General features: G+C 40.8%; 1 protein-coding gene across 1 annotated transcript in view; it reads left to right on the top strand.

Annotated features, from left to right (window-relative positions):
• CFAP54 (cilia and flagella associated protein 54) overlaps positions 1 to 14,611 on the top strand; it is a 395,393-nt gene that overhangs the window by 219,690 nt on the left and 161,092 nt on the right. The window contains exons 35-37 of the mRNA XM_056574483.1: positions 109 to 263; positions 2,059 to 2,231; positions 4,521 to 4,748. Of these exons, the coding sequence (XP_056430458.1) occupies positions 109 to 263; positions 2,059 to 2,231; positions 4,521 to 4,748 (556 nt within the window). The remainder of the gene's footprint in view (positions 1 to 108; positions 264 to 2,058; positions 2,232 to 4,520; positions 4,749 to 14,611) is intronic.

The raw sequence follows: 14,611 nt of genomic DNA, 5'->3' as shown, positions 1-14,611 counted from the left end.
CTAGTTAAGTGGAAAAGTGTCTGTTCTTCAAGTTGTTGTGACTGAATTAATTGCTTGGAATTAACATTTGTTTTGGTTCCATACATGTGTTTTTCTGTGTTTGTGCAGCTATGGAGTTCTGGATCCTGAATTATTCACTTTGCATCATGCTGGCACTGTAGTCATGGCAACAGAAACAAATGCTGCAGATGAGCAAATGTCTAGCCTAGGTCACCTTCATTCCTCACTTAAACTAGATCTTCCACCAGATGCCAAACTAACGGGTAAACATTTTATAAATTTATACCACAAAGTCCATTATTTTACTGTGTTTTTGCATTTAATTACAAATGTAATTGCATTCTCAAAACGCCTCCATTGAATTGCAAATTGCCTGTGTAATAGCTTCAGCTCTAAGTGACTGTACAGCAAGCACTTTGAAAAAGACATGGCTTTCACTTTGTGCCAGTACTGAGATGGTACATTACAACAACCCACAAACGGTGCCCACATTATTAATAGGGGTTACTCATTCATCCCCAGCAATGATAATTATTAATTAAAAAGTAATGGCTGCAGTTTGGCAATTCAAGGAACAAGGAGCTATCCGGCACAAGTTGGGTGAATGTACAAACATGAAACAGGTATAAACAGGGAAAATATCTCTGATGTGTTTCACTTGATCCTGTGCTTACACATATAACTAAGCTCGAGATTGAGTGAAACACGTCAGATGTATTTTATACCTATTTCACGTGAACATTTTCTACAAATAAAGAAAGATTGTATGTTCATCCAACTGGTGCCGGATAACTCCCTGTTCCCTGGATTCCTGTGTGGGGCTGGCGACGAAAGTGGCCAGTCCGTTGCACAGCTGAGAGAGCTGATTGGGGTGAGCTGTTACCTGCTTTCTAGTTTGGCAATTGACGCATCCTATGAAAGTCATACAATAGCCATCTTATGCATATGTTCTTATTTGTTTATATGCTAGAAACTTTCTGTAGCTTCTCACAGAATAGATATAAACTGTAAACGTTAACATCACTGAATCTCTGTGATGTATAAGATTGTAGACATTGCAAGTTGAGCCTATTCCATAGTCATTAGTTCTAGTACATGCTAGACAAACAAAGGAGAGTGCTCAAGTAAATAACAAAAACTGCTATATGGACAAAAGTATTTGGGCCCCACATCCTAATTATTGAATTTAAATTTTTAATTTAGTCCTTTTGTCACAGGTGTATAAAGTCAAGCACCTACTAATACAGTTAGATTTTACAAACATTTGCAAAAGGGTGGGTGGTCCTGGCAGCTGGTCCCTAGCCTGCCAGCCTTGAGTGCCACATTGCTTCCTATGTGTGTAAAGGGAGAGACATGTCACTCAAGGTTGGCTAGATCGAGATCAACTGCGAGGACCACCTCCTTGGCTCAGGCAGCATAAAATAGCTGTTAAGTGTTCCCTTGAGGGATAATGTGGTTTACACTTACCACTTGAGCATTTCAAGATAATCAATAAAATGGTGTATTCTTATAAAATCTTAATGACAGTATAAAAGCTTGATATACAAAAAGAATATTGTACAGTGTGCATCACTGTGATATCGATTTCATATTTTTATTGTTGCATATAGTCTTTTGTTCTTAGTAGAGCAAAACATCAGGACTAACCAAGCAAAAAGTCTATATTCAGTGAATAATGCACAGGGGGCGGGGCTTTGCCATTTGTGACTGCACTTCACTTGGATGAGTAGTCACAGACAATGAATATGTAAATTGAGCCGTGAAGCCCCGCCCTTCTGTGCATAAATCACTGAATTCAGCAACGGATCTTCTGGGGGACATATCTCAGGACCTAGTGGACATATTTAAATAACTGACCCCCACACTATAAACCAATATTTGGTTTAGTATGGGTCAACAGGCTAACCGTTTTTCTTTAAAATGTCTTCTGATTTATTTATCTATTTTTATTTTGCTTCTTATTAAGTAACCTCATTTCTTTTTATTATCTATTTGTTGTAAATATGTAACTTGGTTCATCTAGTATTGAGAAACCTTCTCTTACATGTTACTATTTAGATTCTTCTGAGCCGAGTACAAAGCGAAGTGATATGGATACACCACGTACACAAATGACCAATGACACAGAGACTTCCTCTCCTCCTTTGAAAGAACAAGCAAAGCTAAACATGTCCTCAGTGGTTCTTTTGGATCACCTTGGAAAGATTTTTATTCATCTTAAAAGAGCATTGGTATGACATTTTTCAAATAAATTGGCTTTTTTATTCTTAGTGCAGTCATGGCTTTCTAAACAGTTGTGTATTTGAAATATTAGAGATTTCATTTTTGCTGCACTCTTGCCCCTTCACTATTAAAAATGTTTTTCATTTCATAAATGCATTTAAATGAATCATAACTCTTATATACCATCTTTATTTGTTATTTTATTTGTTACTATATATTTGGCCACATTATTTTCTGAACAAAATTCCTCAAAAGTTTGGACCACTGCTTGCCAGAGGGCATGCCTGTATGTTCTTATGGACATCTGTTGATGTTATTCGCGACACATTTGAAAGGCTTTGATATACATGAGCTGCATGTTTATTCAAAGAGAAAATACGTTGGAAGTTTTAGTTATAATGTATAATTCATGAGATAAAATAGTTATGTATAAAAGTACATACAGTATACATTGTTTAACCATATACTGATTTATTTATTTATTTTTTGCAAAATTAACTGTAAATTATACATTCTAAAGGGGTACTCCAGTGGGGGGAAAAAATTCCTAATCACTTGGTGGCAGAAAGTTAAACAGATTTGTAAATTACTTGTATTCAAAATTCTTAATCCTTCTAGTACTTATCAGCTGCTGTATACATCAGAGGAAGTTGTATAATTCTTTCCAGTCTGACCACAGTGCTCTCTGCTGACACCTCTGTCCCTGTCAGGAACTGTCCAGAGCAGGAGAGGTTTTCTATGGGGACTTACTTGTACTCTGGAAAGTTTCTTACACGGACAAAGGTGTCCGCAGAGAGCACTGTGGTCAGACAGAAATTAACTATACAACTTCCTCTGCAGCATACAGCAGCTGATAAGTATTGGAAGGGTTAAGATTTTTATATAGAAGTAATTTACAAATCTGTTTAACTTTTTGGCACCAGTTTATTTAAAAAAATTTGTTTTCCACTCGAGTACCCCTTTAAGTTACATTGTGGAAGGCTGCCACTTCTACTTTCATGGGGTCAGTGGGATTGCTAGCTATGCTATTCAAAAACTTTTGACATGTCACACAGAGATGTCAAAAGTTTTTATCCTTCAAGGTCTAAGTGTTCAAACGCTAGAATGAGCCGGATCACTAGAATGAGCCGGAAGGAGTAAACTGCTAATCACTCTATTCTCTGGCTCGCTGCAGGAGACAGGCTCAGGTGAATCAGGAAGTGAAACACTTCTGCTGGCTTATTCTAACGATTGGTGGGAGTTTAATGGGATACTCCGCCTCTACACATCTTATCCCCTATCCAAAGGATTAGAGGAAAAGATGTCTGATCGCGGGGGTCTGGCCGCTGGGACCCCCACGATCTCCATGCAGTCAGCTGGCATTCAGAACACCGGGTGACTGCACAGAGATTGAGGGGCTCCCAGAAGCCGAACCCCCACCATCAGACGTCTTATCCCGTATCCTTTCGATTACCCTTTTACGTTTCAAAAGTTTTATTAGTATTTTCAATCAGTAATAAACAACAATACCATTTAAACAGCAAATTGATGGTACATTAGATCAAAACATTGTGTGTAAATATCATCACAAAAATCAGCAATGTACACATTCCCACAAAAAGGAACATAATAACTTGTAACAATAACCATCTTGATTACCCTTTTAAACACCCAGAACCTGAACTTTTGGCATGCCTGTGTGACATGTTAATTTTTTTATTTTTATTTTTTAAAGGGGTATTCCAGGAAAAAACTTTTTTATATATGTATCAACTGGCTACAGAAAGTTAAACAGATTTGTAAATAACTTCTATAAAAAAATCTTAATCCTTTCAGTACTTATGAGCTTCTGAAGTTGAGGTTGTTCTTTTCTGTCTAAATCCTCTCTGATGACACCTGTCTCGGGAAATGCCCAGTTTAGAAGAGGTTTGCTATGGGGATTTGCTTCTAAACTGGGCAGTTCCCGAGACAGGTGTCATCAGAGAGCACTTAGACAGAAAAGAGCAACCTTAACTTCAGAAGCTCATAAGTACTGAAAGGATTAAGATTTTTTAATAGAAGTAATTTACAAATCTGTTTAACTTTCTGTAGCCAGTTGATATATAAAAAAAGTTTTTGCCTGGAATACCCCTTTAAGTGACAAGGTTACTTAAAAAGGCAGGGACATATTTTATTTTATTACCCTATAGTTAGTCTCTATTGTAGTGAGTTGGTATCTCATAAGATTTGAACTCATTACCCTTAGCTTTTTAACATTAAAGAAATATGTGATGCAATGCCATAAATGCTGCAGTTACATGTGCATTTTAATTATGCAGGTTCTGGCACATCGAGGAGGACATTGGACACTACTGCAGAATGCTGGTCGAGTACTGTGGAACCTTGTACTTGAAATACAATTAATCACTAAACAATTTGATGCAAAAAAAGGATTCTTTCCCATAAGAAAAGATCACCTGAACAATGAAATTTGGATGCCATTCTTTTTTGCAGCAGACACCATTCTTGATATGTTAGTCATATTACAAAACACTGGTTCAGTTCAGGTAATTATAATTATATAACTGTTGTATGACTGAGAAATTGCCATTTAAAAAACAAACAAAAAAAAAAAAACATTCACTTGCTTTATTTATCTGTGACCTACACCTCTGTGGAGAACAGGAGCCAATCAGCCCCATTCAACCCAGCAAGGCATACATAGCTATTTGTGTGATAGCAGTGAATAGAGAGGGGTGCATACATTTATTCTCCGTTGTCCTCAGATCACCCTTTATTGACTACATAGGTGTGGATGCTAGAGGTAGAGATGGATAATAGATTTTCAATGACACAAATTCTCAAAATTCCTTTGAACCTGTAGCTTATACTAGTAACATCATGTCTCACTTATAAACATCAGCGTTGCTCTCAGATGTACAATCACTTTGTAGGGATGTCTTGAACATATATTCATATCTTGAATGCTGATACTTTATATTTTTGTACTGTATACATTATAATAACCGAAGACCCTGGTTTCACTTTGGCCAAATAACCTTACAGTTAAAGGATGCTTACTAGATGAAATGTGTAAAAAGCCCTTTAGCATATATCAAAAATGTGAAACCTTTTTATATCTTCTAAGCTGAGATATGAACTTAACAGCACTTGACAGAATTCAGAGGGAGTAATGTTGTTACCAGAATCTTTCAGAGGTTCTGCCTCAGGCTTTGGGGGCCGTAACTTCAAGGAATCCTATCACAGAATAGAAGCTATATATCAAAACCACTTTCACATGTTCAGTGTACATTTGAGTGCCTTTTATATAAACTCTGCTAGGTGTCTTTTAAGGTTGCTATAGATGTATTGGATAAACTTTGGTTGGCAATTATAAATCCTAGTACTTTATTAACATTTAGACTCCCTCTTGGGTGAAAAGCAGGAGAGAATCAGTAAAGAGCCCTATATAGCTGATACTCTGCCGACAAATATGAGGACCTGTGTCATCTCCTGACCTGCTTTAGTACATCCTTGTATTTCCAGTGAAATAACATTTAGAAAAAACACCACACTCTTACCTGTCAATTAAGACCGATCTGAGAGGAAAGAAACTATTGACTGCTGTAATACCAACAAGATGGAACCCAGCTACTATCAAACTGAACCCTTTTGCTTGCAGTGCCCCTAGAGAGAGAAATGCATGTTGCTTTAAACATTTCATTCTCAGTATTTGAATTGTATTCCAGGATTTTCATGTCCTTAGATAAGACTGGAGGACTTGCAAAGATTCTCAGATAGCCTTTTACTATTATATTATTTATCAATAAAAAGGAACATGTTTCATTAACATGATTTTTTTTTCCAGGGAAAAAAAAAAACTTCCCATCTCTAGTCCCTACAAAATCTGACACTATAAGCTTCTAGTGTAAGGAAAGGCTTCTTTAAACTACGGCACTCAAAAAATATGGATAATGCTCCCTCCCCTTTAGTCAATATCAGCAATATAGACTCTGCACTCATTTCTGATGCTTATTTTGTCTGTTTCAATGAAATCCTTAAAGCGTACCTGTCAGATCCAACAAATAAAATGTTTTTTAAGTATATCACTCAGTACCTAATCCTGACCATGTACATCTAATTTGTATGTGTCTAGCACCTTTATTTATTTTTTTATTACACTTTTAATTTAGCTCACTAGTCTGAATTCCTCTCAAAGGAAGGGGGCGTGGCCTCACTGTGCAGGTCTCCGCCCCCTCCCGCTGTATGCTGTCTGTACACATCTCCCCTAGCATTAGCAAAACTACAACTCCCAGCTTGTCCTCACTGACAGTAGCGGGACACAAGCTGACAGTGGGAGGATTTTTCCTCCAGCCCTGACCCCTGCACTCACAGCTGTCAATCAAGAAAGTGTGTCCATGACATAGGTGATGACGCATGGACACAGCAGGACTAGTATGTGTCCAAGCAGGCAGGGGGGGTAGTTGTTTGACTGGCTTATTCAGTATGAAATACTGAAAGTCTGAAAATTTTCTAATAACAGCAATTGCAAAACCTATTGGTTTTGCATGCTTTACAACATATCAAAAGTTTTTTGTATCTGACAGTGCCCATTTAAAGTTTAGGCAGGATGACGCTTTGTCTCAGATGACAGGCGATCACAGCGGTGATGCCCCCTCCATTCATGTCAATGGGAGAGGGCGTGACGGTGTGAGGTGCAGAACTGCATCCTATGCAGTTCTGTGTTCGAACAAACAACAAAAAACGTGGTCTCAAATGGCTGGAGGTGCTCAACCCCAAATGCGGTTGTGCATTTATACTGGGGGAGCAGATCCTGCCCTTGTAGTCCGTTGCTAGGGGCGATCCCCAGCATAAAAATGCATACAATGGAGGATGCCTGCAGCGGACTACAAGTGCCACAATAGAATCCTACACCAGATAAACGGTGTGGATGTGTAACAATTAGAATACAATACAGGAATATGGGTGCACTACTGTGGTAGATGTAAACAATACATTGGCTATCCCTCAACACTGATGTTAAAATTGAGACATTCGCCAGTGTATCCTTATATGAAGGACACACCAGAGCCCGCACACCAACGCCAAGGTTTCTCAAATTGGTGCGAGACCTAACGCTAATCCTACCTGTGCTTGATAAGCAGAACAGGGGCCAGTGGGCAATTACGGCAGCATTCGGTTGACTCACAACTTCCTCCCAGATACCCTCCAGCGTGACTGAGCACACATGCAATGGGAGGAGGGAGGCAAGCTGCAAGCCCCACCTGAGTTGGCTAATATGGGTGCCTGGCCTCACAGGTGCTACCTTAATGCTGCCTTGTAGATATTCAAGGCGCATTAATGTTGGAGTTTACACACCTCCAAATATAAAATTTAAACAAACAACAAAAAACGTGGTCTCAAATGGCTGGAGGTGCTCAACCCCAAATGCGGTTGTGCATTTATACTGGGGGAGCAGTTCTGTGTTTGCTCCTCCCCTTTGCTGTCCAAGGATTGCCGAAGATACAGTGAGAGGAGGCGAAGGCAGAGCAGGGCAGGACACAACTCTGCATGTCAGGAGGACGGATATATGAACACTACTGTGCATACCTACGTCCCTCCTGTTATGAGAGCTGTATGATGAAGCTGGTCGAAGCTGAGGAGTAGAGACATAGATATGCACAGAAGTGTTCATGTCAGGAGGGCATATATATGTACACTACTGTGCAGATGTACGTCCCTCCTGTCATGACTGCTGATAGGACCGGAGCTGAGGGAGGTGCAGAGTTGAGTCCTGCCCTGCTCTGCCTTCTCCTCCCCTCGCTGTACCTTCAGCAATCTCCAGTCAGCTGAACACAGAACTGCATAGGAACAAACGCAGAACTGCATAGGACGCAGTTCTGCACCTCACATCGGCTGTGTACGACTGCTCCACAGCCGTCACGCCCCCTCCCATTGACAGGAATGGAGGGGGTGTGACGGCTGTGGTGACATCAAGAACACGGAAACCCAAAGCTAGTGTTTTGTACATAAATGTTCAGAACGCCAGGGTGCCCGCCCTGAAATCGCAGATAGGGGATAAGATGCCTAGGGGCAGAGTACCCCTTTAAACACCACACAGGATCATCAGCAGTTTAAGAGTAAGCCTAGAGTTTTTTCTTTTGACATTCTTCGGACATGTACACTTTAAGTATTACATTAAAATAAACACAATAGGCATCAATTGCTGAGTCTATCTTAAAACAAGGTTGTGTTGATGCGTTAAATTGCAGTATAATAAACACAAAAGGCATTGAAAATGAGTGTCAAGTCTATCTTTAAACAATGTTTTGTTGATGCATTTAGATTGTTTCTAAAGCATGTGTTTTTGTGGTGTTTTCTAAATGATGTCTTTGCCTGTTTAGTACATTCAGTTTTCAAAATACGTTTAATGCTGATTAGAAAGCTATTGGAGTAAATCATGCCACTAATCAAGTGATGTGATATTCTCTAACTGACTAAAAATAAATTGCTATTTGCAGCATTTTTGGCTAAGACAAAACACTAGAAAACCTTCCTCTTACTGTACAACTGTACTATCCACTATCTTGGGCAGTCCTATAGCACTTGAATAGCGCAGCAACTGAGCATTGCCACTTAATTCACTCATGATTGGTGGGGGTGCCAGTGGTTAGACCCCACTGATCAGATAGGGGATACCTTTTAATCCTAGCATAACCCCCTTAAGGTTAAGTCTTAACAAGAAGGAAATGCAGCAGATTATCTGCAGTAAGAACCTTTAAGGCATGGTCACACATTGCAGATACGCTTAAATTTTCAATTTTCTGCAGCATAAAATAAGCCAAAGGCTGAAGTTGATCCAGTTGGAAGTGGGAAATATAAGGCCACATTCACACAGCGGAAATTCCGTGCGGATTTCTGCATGAATTTTCCGTGCGGAATTCCACCTAAATGTATTGCCCATTAAAGAGGTATTCTGGCTTTATACAGCCGGCCGTCAAGCCCCCTTCCACAGACATGAATGAAGGGGGGGGTGGCCGTGACCTCACGTCTCGGAGGCAGCGCCCAGCACAGAATGCCAGGGACTGCACCCGCCGCTGGGACCCCTGCGATCATACATCTTATCCCCTGTCCTTTGGATAGGGGATAAGATGTATTAAGCCGGAATACCCCTTTAACTTTATTGGGATTCTACAAGGATATTCACACAGCAGAATTTCCTCAGCGGGTATCTGCAACATGTGTCCCTAGACTACTGTAGGTAAACTTGCAGTTGTACATGCACACCAAACTGAAATTTGTTATAGATTTGCTGCTCTGGATTTCGTGTGGATTATGTTATTGTGAATGAAGTGTGTATAGTTAAAGTCTACAAGTGGAGATTTTACTGCATTTCTGCAACATTTCCACCACAAAATATTTAATAATATGATTTCATTGAGAAGCTGTTTATGCATTGAAGTTAATGGCAAAAATTCTCAATACAAATGGATATTGTGCATTTTTCTGCAGCACGTGGATCAGCTACCTTAATATGCTGCATTTTTTTCACTTTCACAAATCCACTGCAGAAGGTCTAAAGCATATACTGTATATACTCGAGTATAAGCCGACCGGAATATAAGCCGAGGCCCCTAATTTCACCCCAAAAACCCAGGAAAAGTTATTGACTCGACTATAAGCCTAGGGTGGGAAATACATCATCCCCCCCTGTCATCATCTAGACACCGTCATTAACACCCCCGTCATCATCACCCTGTCATTTTCACCCCTGTCATCATCACCCCGTCATCATCCCCCCCCCCTTCATCATCACCGCCTGTCAATCCCTTCAATGACTCAGTGGTCTTCAACCTGCGGACCTCCAGATGTTGCAAAACTACAACTCCCAGCATGCCCGGACAGCCATCAGCTGTCCGGGCATGCTGGGAGTTGTAGTTTTGAAACGTCTGTAGGTCCGCAGGTTGAAGACCACTGCCCGAGCCTTCGTCATCATCCAGACCTCCCTTTAGTTTTCTACTCACCTCCCCTCGGTGGGAAGGAAGAGTGAGCTGGTACGGGCCATCTATGCTGCAGGGACCCATCCGGTGGGGAGGGTTAGTTGTTCCAAGCTGTCCATTTTCACCAGGAGGCCCTCTTCTCCGCTCCAGGCCGGCCCCGTACTAGTGACCTTGTCTTGACGAAGACGCACGAGTGCGTCGTCGTCAAGGCAACGCCACTAGGCCGGGGCTGGCCCGGAGCTGAGAAGAGGGCCTCCCGGTGAAAGTGGACAGCCCGGAACGACTAACTCTCCCCACCTGACGGTCTCTGCAGCATAGATGGCCCGGACCAGCTCACCCTTCCTTCCCACCAAGGGGAGGTGAGTAGAAAACTAAAGGGAGGTCTGGATGATGACGAAGGCCGGATTGACAGTTCACTCGAGTAAAAGCCGAGGGGGGCGTTTTCAGCACGAAAAATCGTGCTGAAAAACTCTGCTTATACTCAAGTATATACGGTATGCCATGTGTCAACATATACCTTGTTCACATGTCCAGAATTTCCATGTGGAATTCCGCATTGGAATTCTTCCAGCGATTCCGGAGCAGCAGAATCCAATTGTATTCAGCGAGATTCTGCTGCATTGTACACAAGGTGGAATTTCGATGCCAGATGTGTCTGGCAGGGAAATTCAGTTTTCCTTGTCCGCAGAAGGAATAAACCTGATAATTCTTTCTGCCTACTCCGCATCTATAGATGGCACATTCCCATGTGGTCCTAGCACCAACATATAAAACATGTTCAAAATTATGATGTCATTATTAATCATCAGAATTTTTATTCTTTTTTTTTTTTTTTGTAAAACGCTTAAAAGAAAAACACAATTACTGCAGTCTCAAAAATCTACACATAAAATTGGAACCATAATAAATAACATGAACTTTAAAATAAGGCCTTCATTAATATCAAGAAATGTAACACAGTTTTCATGAAGATGAATCTTTTTCATGCTTTGTAGTGCGTACAAAATTATACTTATATAACATCTGCTAAGTTCAGAAAAACTAGTAAAATATGTATGAATGTCTAGACTGTTATACTTGACATGAGCAGTCTGGGACCAAATTTAGCAGTGTATATCAGAAATATATTTACTAACGGCTTACAAAATACCTTTCATTGATTAAATCATAGTATTATTTTAGGCCACAAAAATACAATACTATTCAGACAGATATTTCATTAATACATTACTAGTACTAGGCAATCTTAAAGGGGTATTTATGTTATATAATGTTATTCTTAGGATATGCAATAACATTAGGAGGGTCTCAGCTTACATTATGCAGGGAAAACCTGTGAAAAAGGTCACCATCTCTAGTTCCCTACAGCTGCCATGCCGGCCCTCCACTTGGGTCTGGTGTCATTCCATCCACACAGGACTTACCCACTTAGCCAGTCAGTGACTGAGAAGGAACACCACTGTGGCCAGTGATTGGCTGAATGAGCAGGTCCTCTGTGATAGGGATGGCACAGAACTTAGAAGCAGAGACCAGTGGATAACCAGAAGCATCATCGACAAAGCTGCGGGGGACCAGAACAGGTTAAAATAGCATGTTACACGAACTCAAAGAATGGGCGTGGAGTCAGGGAGCAATCTGTTAAAAATTGCAGTGCATTTTCATAATCTTTATACCAGGCCATCCTCAGGAATCCTATGTCTGTTGTTCTTTTAGTCATCCAGCATCCCTTTGGGTGCAAGTATACCATTTGACCAAAGGATAGGGGATAAGATGTCTGATCGCGGGGGGTCCCAGCGGCAGGCCCCCCCGTGATCAGACATCTTATACCCTATCTTATTCCCTATCCTCCATTCTATGTGGGGCTGCGTCTCCAGTCTCGGAGAGCTTTCTTTCCGGAACTGGAGACATGACGTCACCACTCCTTGTGACGTCACTCCATGTCCCCTCCATCCATGTCTATGGGAGGGGGTGTGACGTGACGTCTCCAGTCCCGGAAAGAAGGAGCTTTCCGAGACTGGAGATGCAGCCCTGCATAGAATGTGGGTGCTGCACAGAGATTCCGGGGGGGGGGGGGGGGTCCCCTTTGGATAGGGGTAAAGATATATTTGGCTAGAATTCCCCTTTAGGGTACGTTCATACATACAGGATCCTGCAGAGATTTGATGCGCAGGATTTGTAACTGCCGATTAGAAGCTGTGCCCAGTCATTTAGTTTACATTGAAATCTGCAGCAGAAAATCCTGCGCATCAAATTTGCATATGTGTGAAACTACTTCTTCATCTTCCTAAATTCTCAAGAGTACAGTCAGTGCTGGAATGTAGTGGATGATGATTACAGGCAGTAGCAATTGCCTACCTTCAGTGAAAACTCAGGTTGCTAGTCTAATGTATTGTTGCAATCACAGTCCGATGCCGTGAATACTGCAAAGCTTTTACTCTTGGGATTTCATGTAGCCATTATATTAAGTTCATAAATGGCTTTCTTTCGTTTGCCTCCTTTGTATTGCTCTTTTATCCGTATAGTTCACAAAACATATGGCTATGATCTCGCTTAGCAACGTTAGCACTTTCACTTATATTTAAAAATTCACAGAAGAATAATTTGTTTAACCAGTAAATATTTGGCGCACCCATGAGAAATGAAGTTGTGTTGCAGGCAGGCAAAGATAAAATGTTACGTTTAGTCCAGTCAATTAAAAATGTCCATACAGCAGAGCGAATCAGAGGAATAAAGCTGTTGGCAAACAGTAGTTTCATGCTACACATGATTCATTAGTGTCTTGAACAAACTCTGGTACAATGCCAGCACACATTACTCTTTCCCAGTCACAGTTTATATGTTCCCTTCTGAGTCTTTATTTTTAAGCACAATAAAAAGCTTTCAGTACTAGTGTTTATCTTTATATCCAGTTTCTGCCTATTGAAAAAATGATGCAAAGGAAATTTTCTGATGTGAATACATATAATTAGTGTCTTCATCAGAAAGTATAGTGCACAATTAATCACTTCTTTATTAGGCACTCATCTGATTTCTCTACCTTTTCCTCACCCTGCTTTCCTGAGCCCTGAATGACACCAGACACAGAACTAGTCATGGGAGAAACATTCTATTTATTGTGAAAGTTTGCCCTTCAATTACTCTTCAACTTATTCCACTGATGCCTACATAATTTATTATTTTCAAGCACATATGACTCTTTGAACCCTACCTGGGAGGTTGATTTACTTACTTATTTATTTATTTTACAACGTTAACCATATGGAGGTAAATAATTATATATTTATAGTTCGGAGAATTACAGATGTGATGATACCAAATATGTATAGGTTTTTAAAAACATAAGTTTTAGGTTTTATAAAAAATAAAAAAAACTTCATAGAGTTGAAACATCTCTGTTCACATTACATCTCTGTTCCACAGTTTCTTTCCACTAATATTGGAGTGCATTGATGGACTGCAAAAAAACAAAAAGGAATATATATATATATATATATATATATATATATATAAATGTTTTTTTGGGGTTTTTTTTTTGGTGAATTTATGCAGCTTTATTTTTTTTAGTGAGTAGGATTTTTTTTATTGTTATTTACCGTATATACTCGAGTATAAGCCGACCCGAATATAAGCCGAGGCCCCTAATTTCACCCCAAAATCCCAGGAAAAGTTATTGACTCGAGTATAAGCCTAGGGTGGGAAATACATCATCCCCCCTGTCATAATCCAGACCCCCGTCATTAACACCCTCATCATCATCACCCTGTCATCATCCCCCCTTCATCATCACCGCCTGTCATCATCCCCCCTTCATCATCACCGCCTGTCATCATCCCCTTGTCATCATCCCACACCCCCCCTTCATCATCCCCTTGTCATCATCCCACACCCCCCCTTCATCATCCCCTTGTCATCATCCCACACCCCCCCTTCATCATCCCCTTGTCATCATCACCACCCCCCTTCATCATCCCATTGTCATCATCCCACACACCCCCTTCATCATCCCCTTGTCATCATCCCACACCCCCCCTTAATCATCCCCTTGTCATCATCCCACACCCCCCCTTCATCATCCCCTTGTCATCATCACCACATGTCCCCACTTTCATCATCACCGCTTGTCAATGTCTGATACAGTGGTCTTCAACCTGCGGACCTCCAGATGTTTCAAAACTACAACTCCCAGCAAGCCCGGGCAGCCATCGGCTGTCCGGGCTTGCTGGGAGTTGTAGTTTTGAAACCTCTGGAGGTCCGCAGGTTGAAGACCACTGCGGCTGCTTATCCACCATCCAGACAATCCTGCATTGACACCTTTCATCAAATTTTCTCTTCCGTCCACGCTCAAGGAGATTAGCTACAGTGCCATGGGTTGCAAACTTCTTGATAATTTTGCGCACTGTGGACAAAGGCAAATCTAGATCTCTGGAGAG

The sequence above is a fragment of the Hyla sarda genome, chromosome 4, assembly GCF_029499605.1.
Source record: "Hyla sarda isolate aHylSar1 chromosome 4, aHylSar1.hap1, whole genome shotgun sequence".
Classification (NCBI taxonomy): Eukaryota; Metazoa; Chordata; class Amphibia; order Anura; family Hylidae; genus Hyla; species Hyla sarda.
This window is presented reverse-complemented; position numbering and strand designations above follow the sequence as displayed.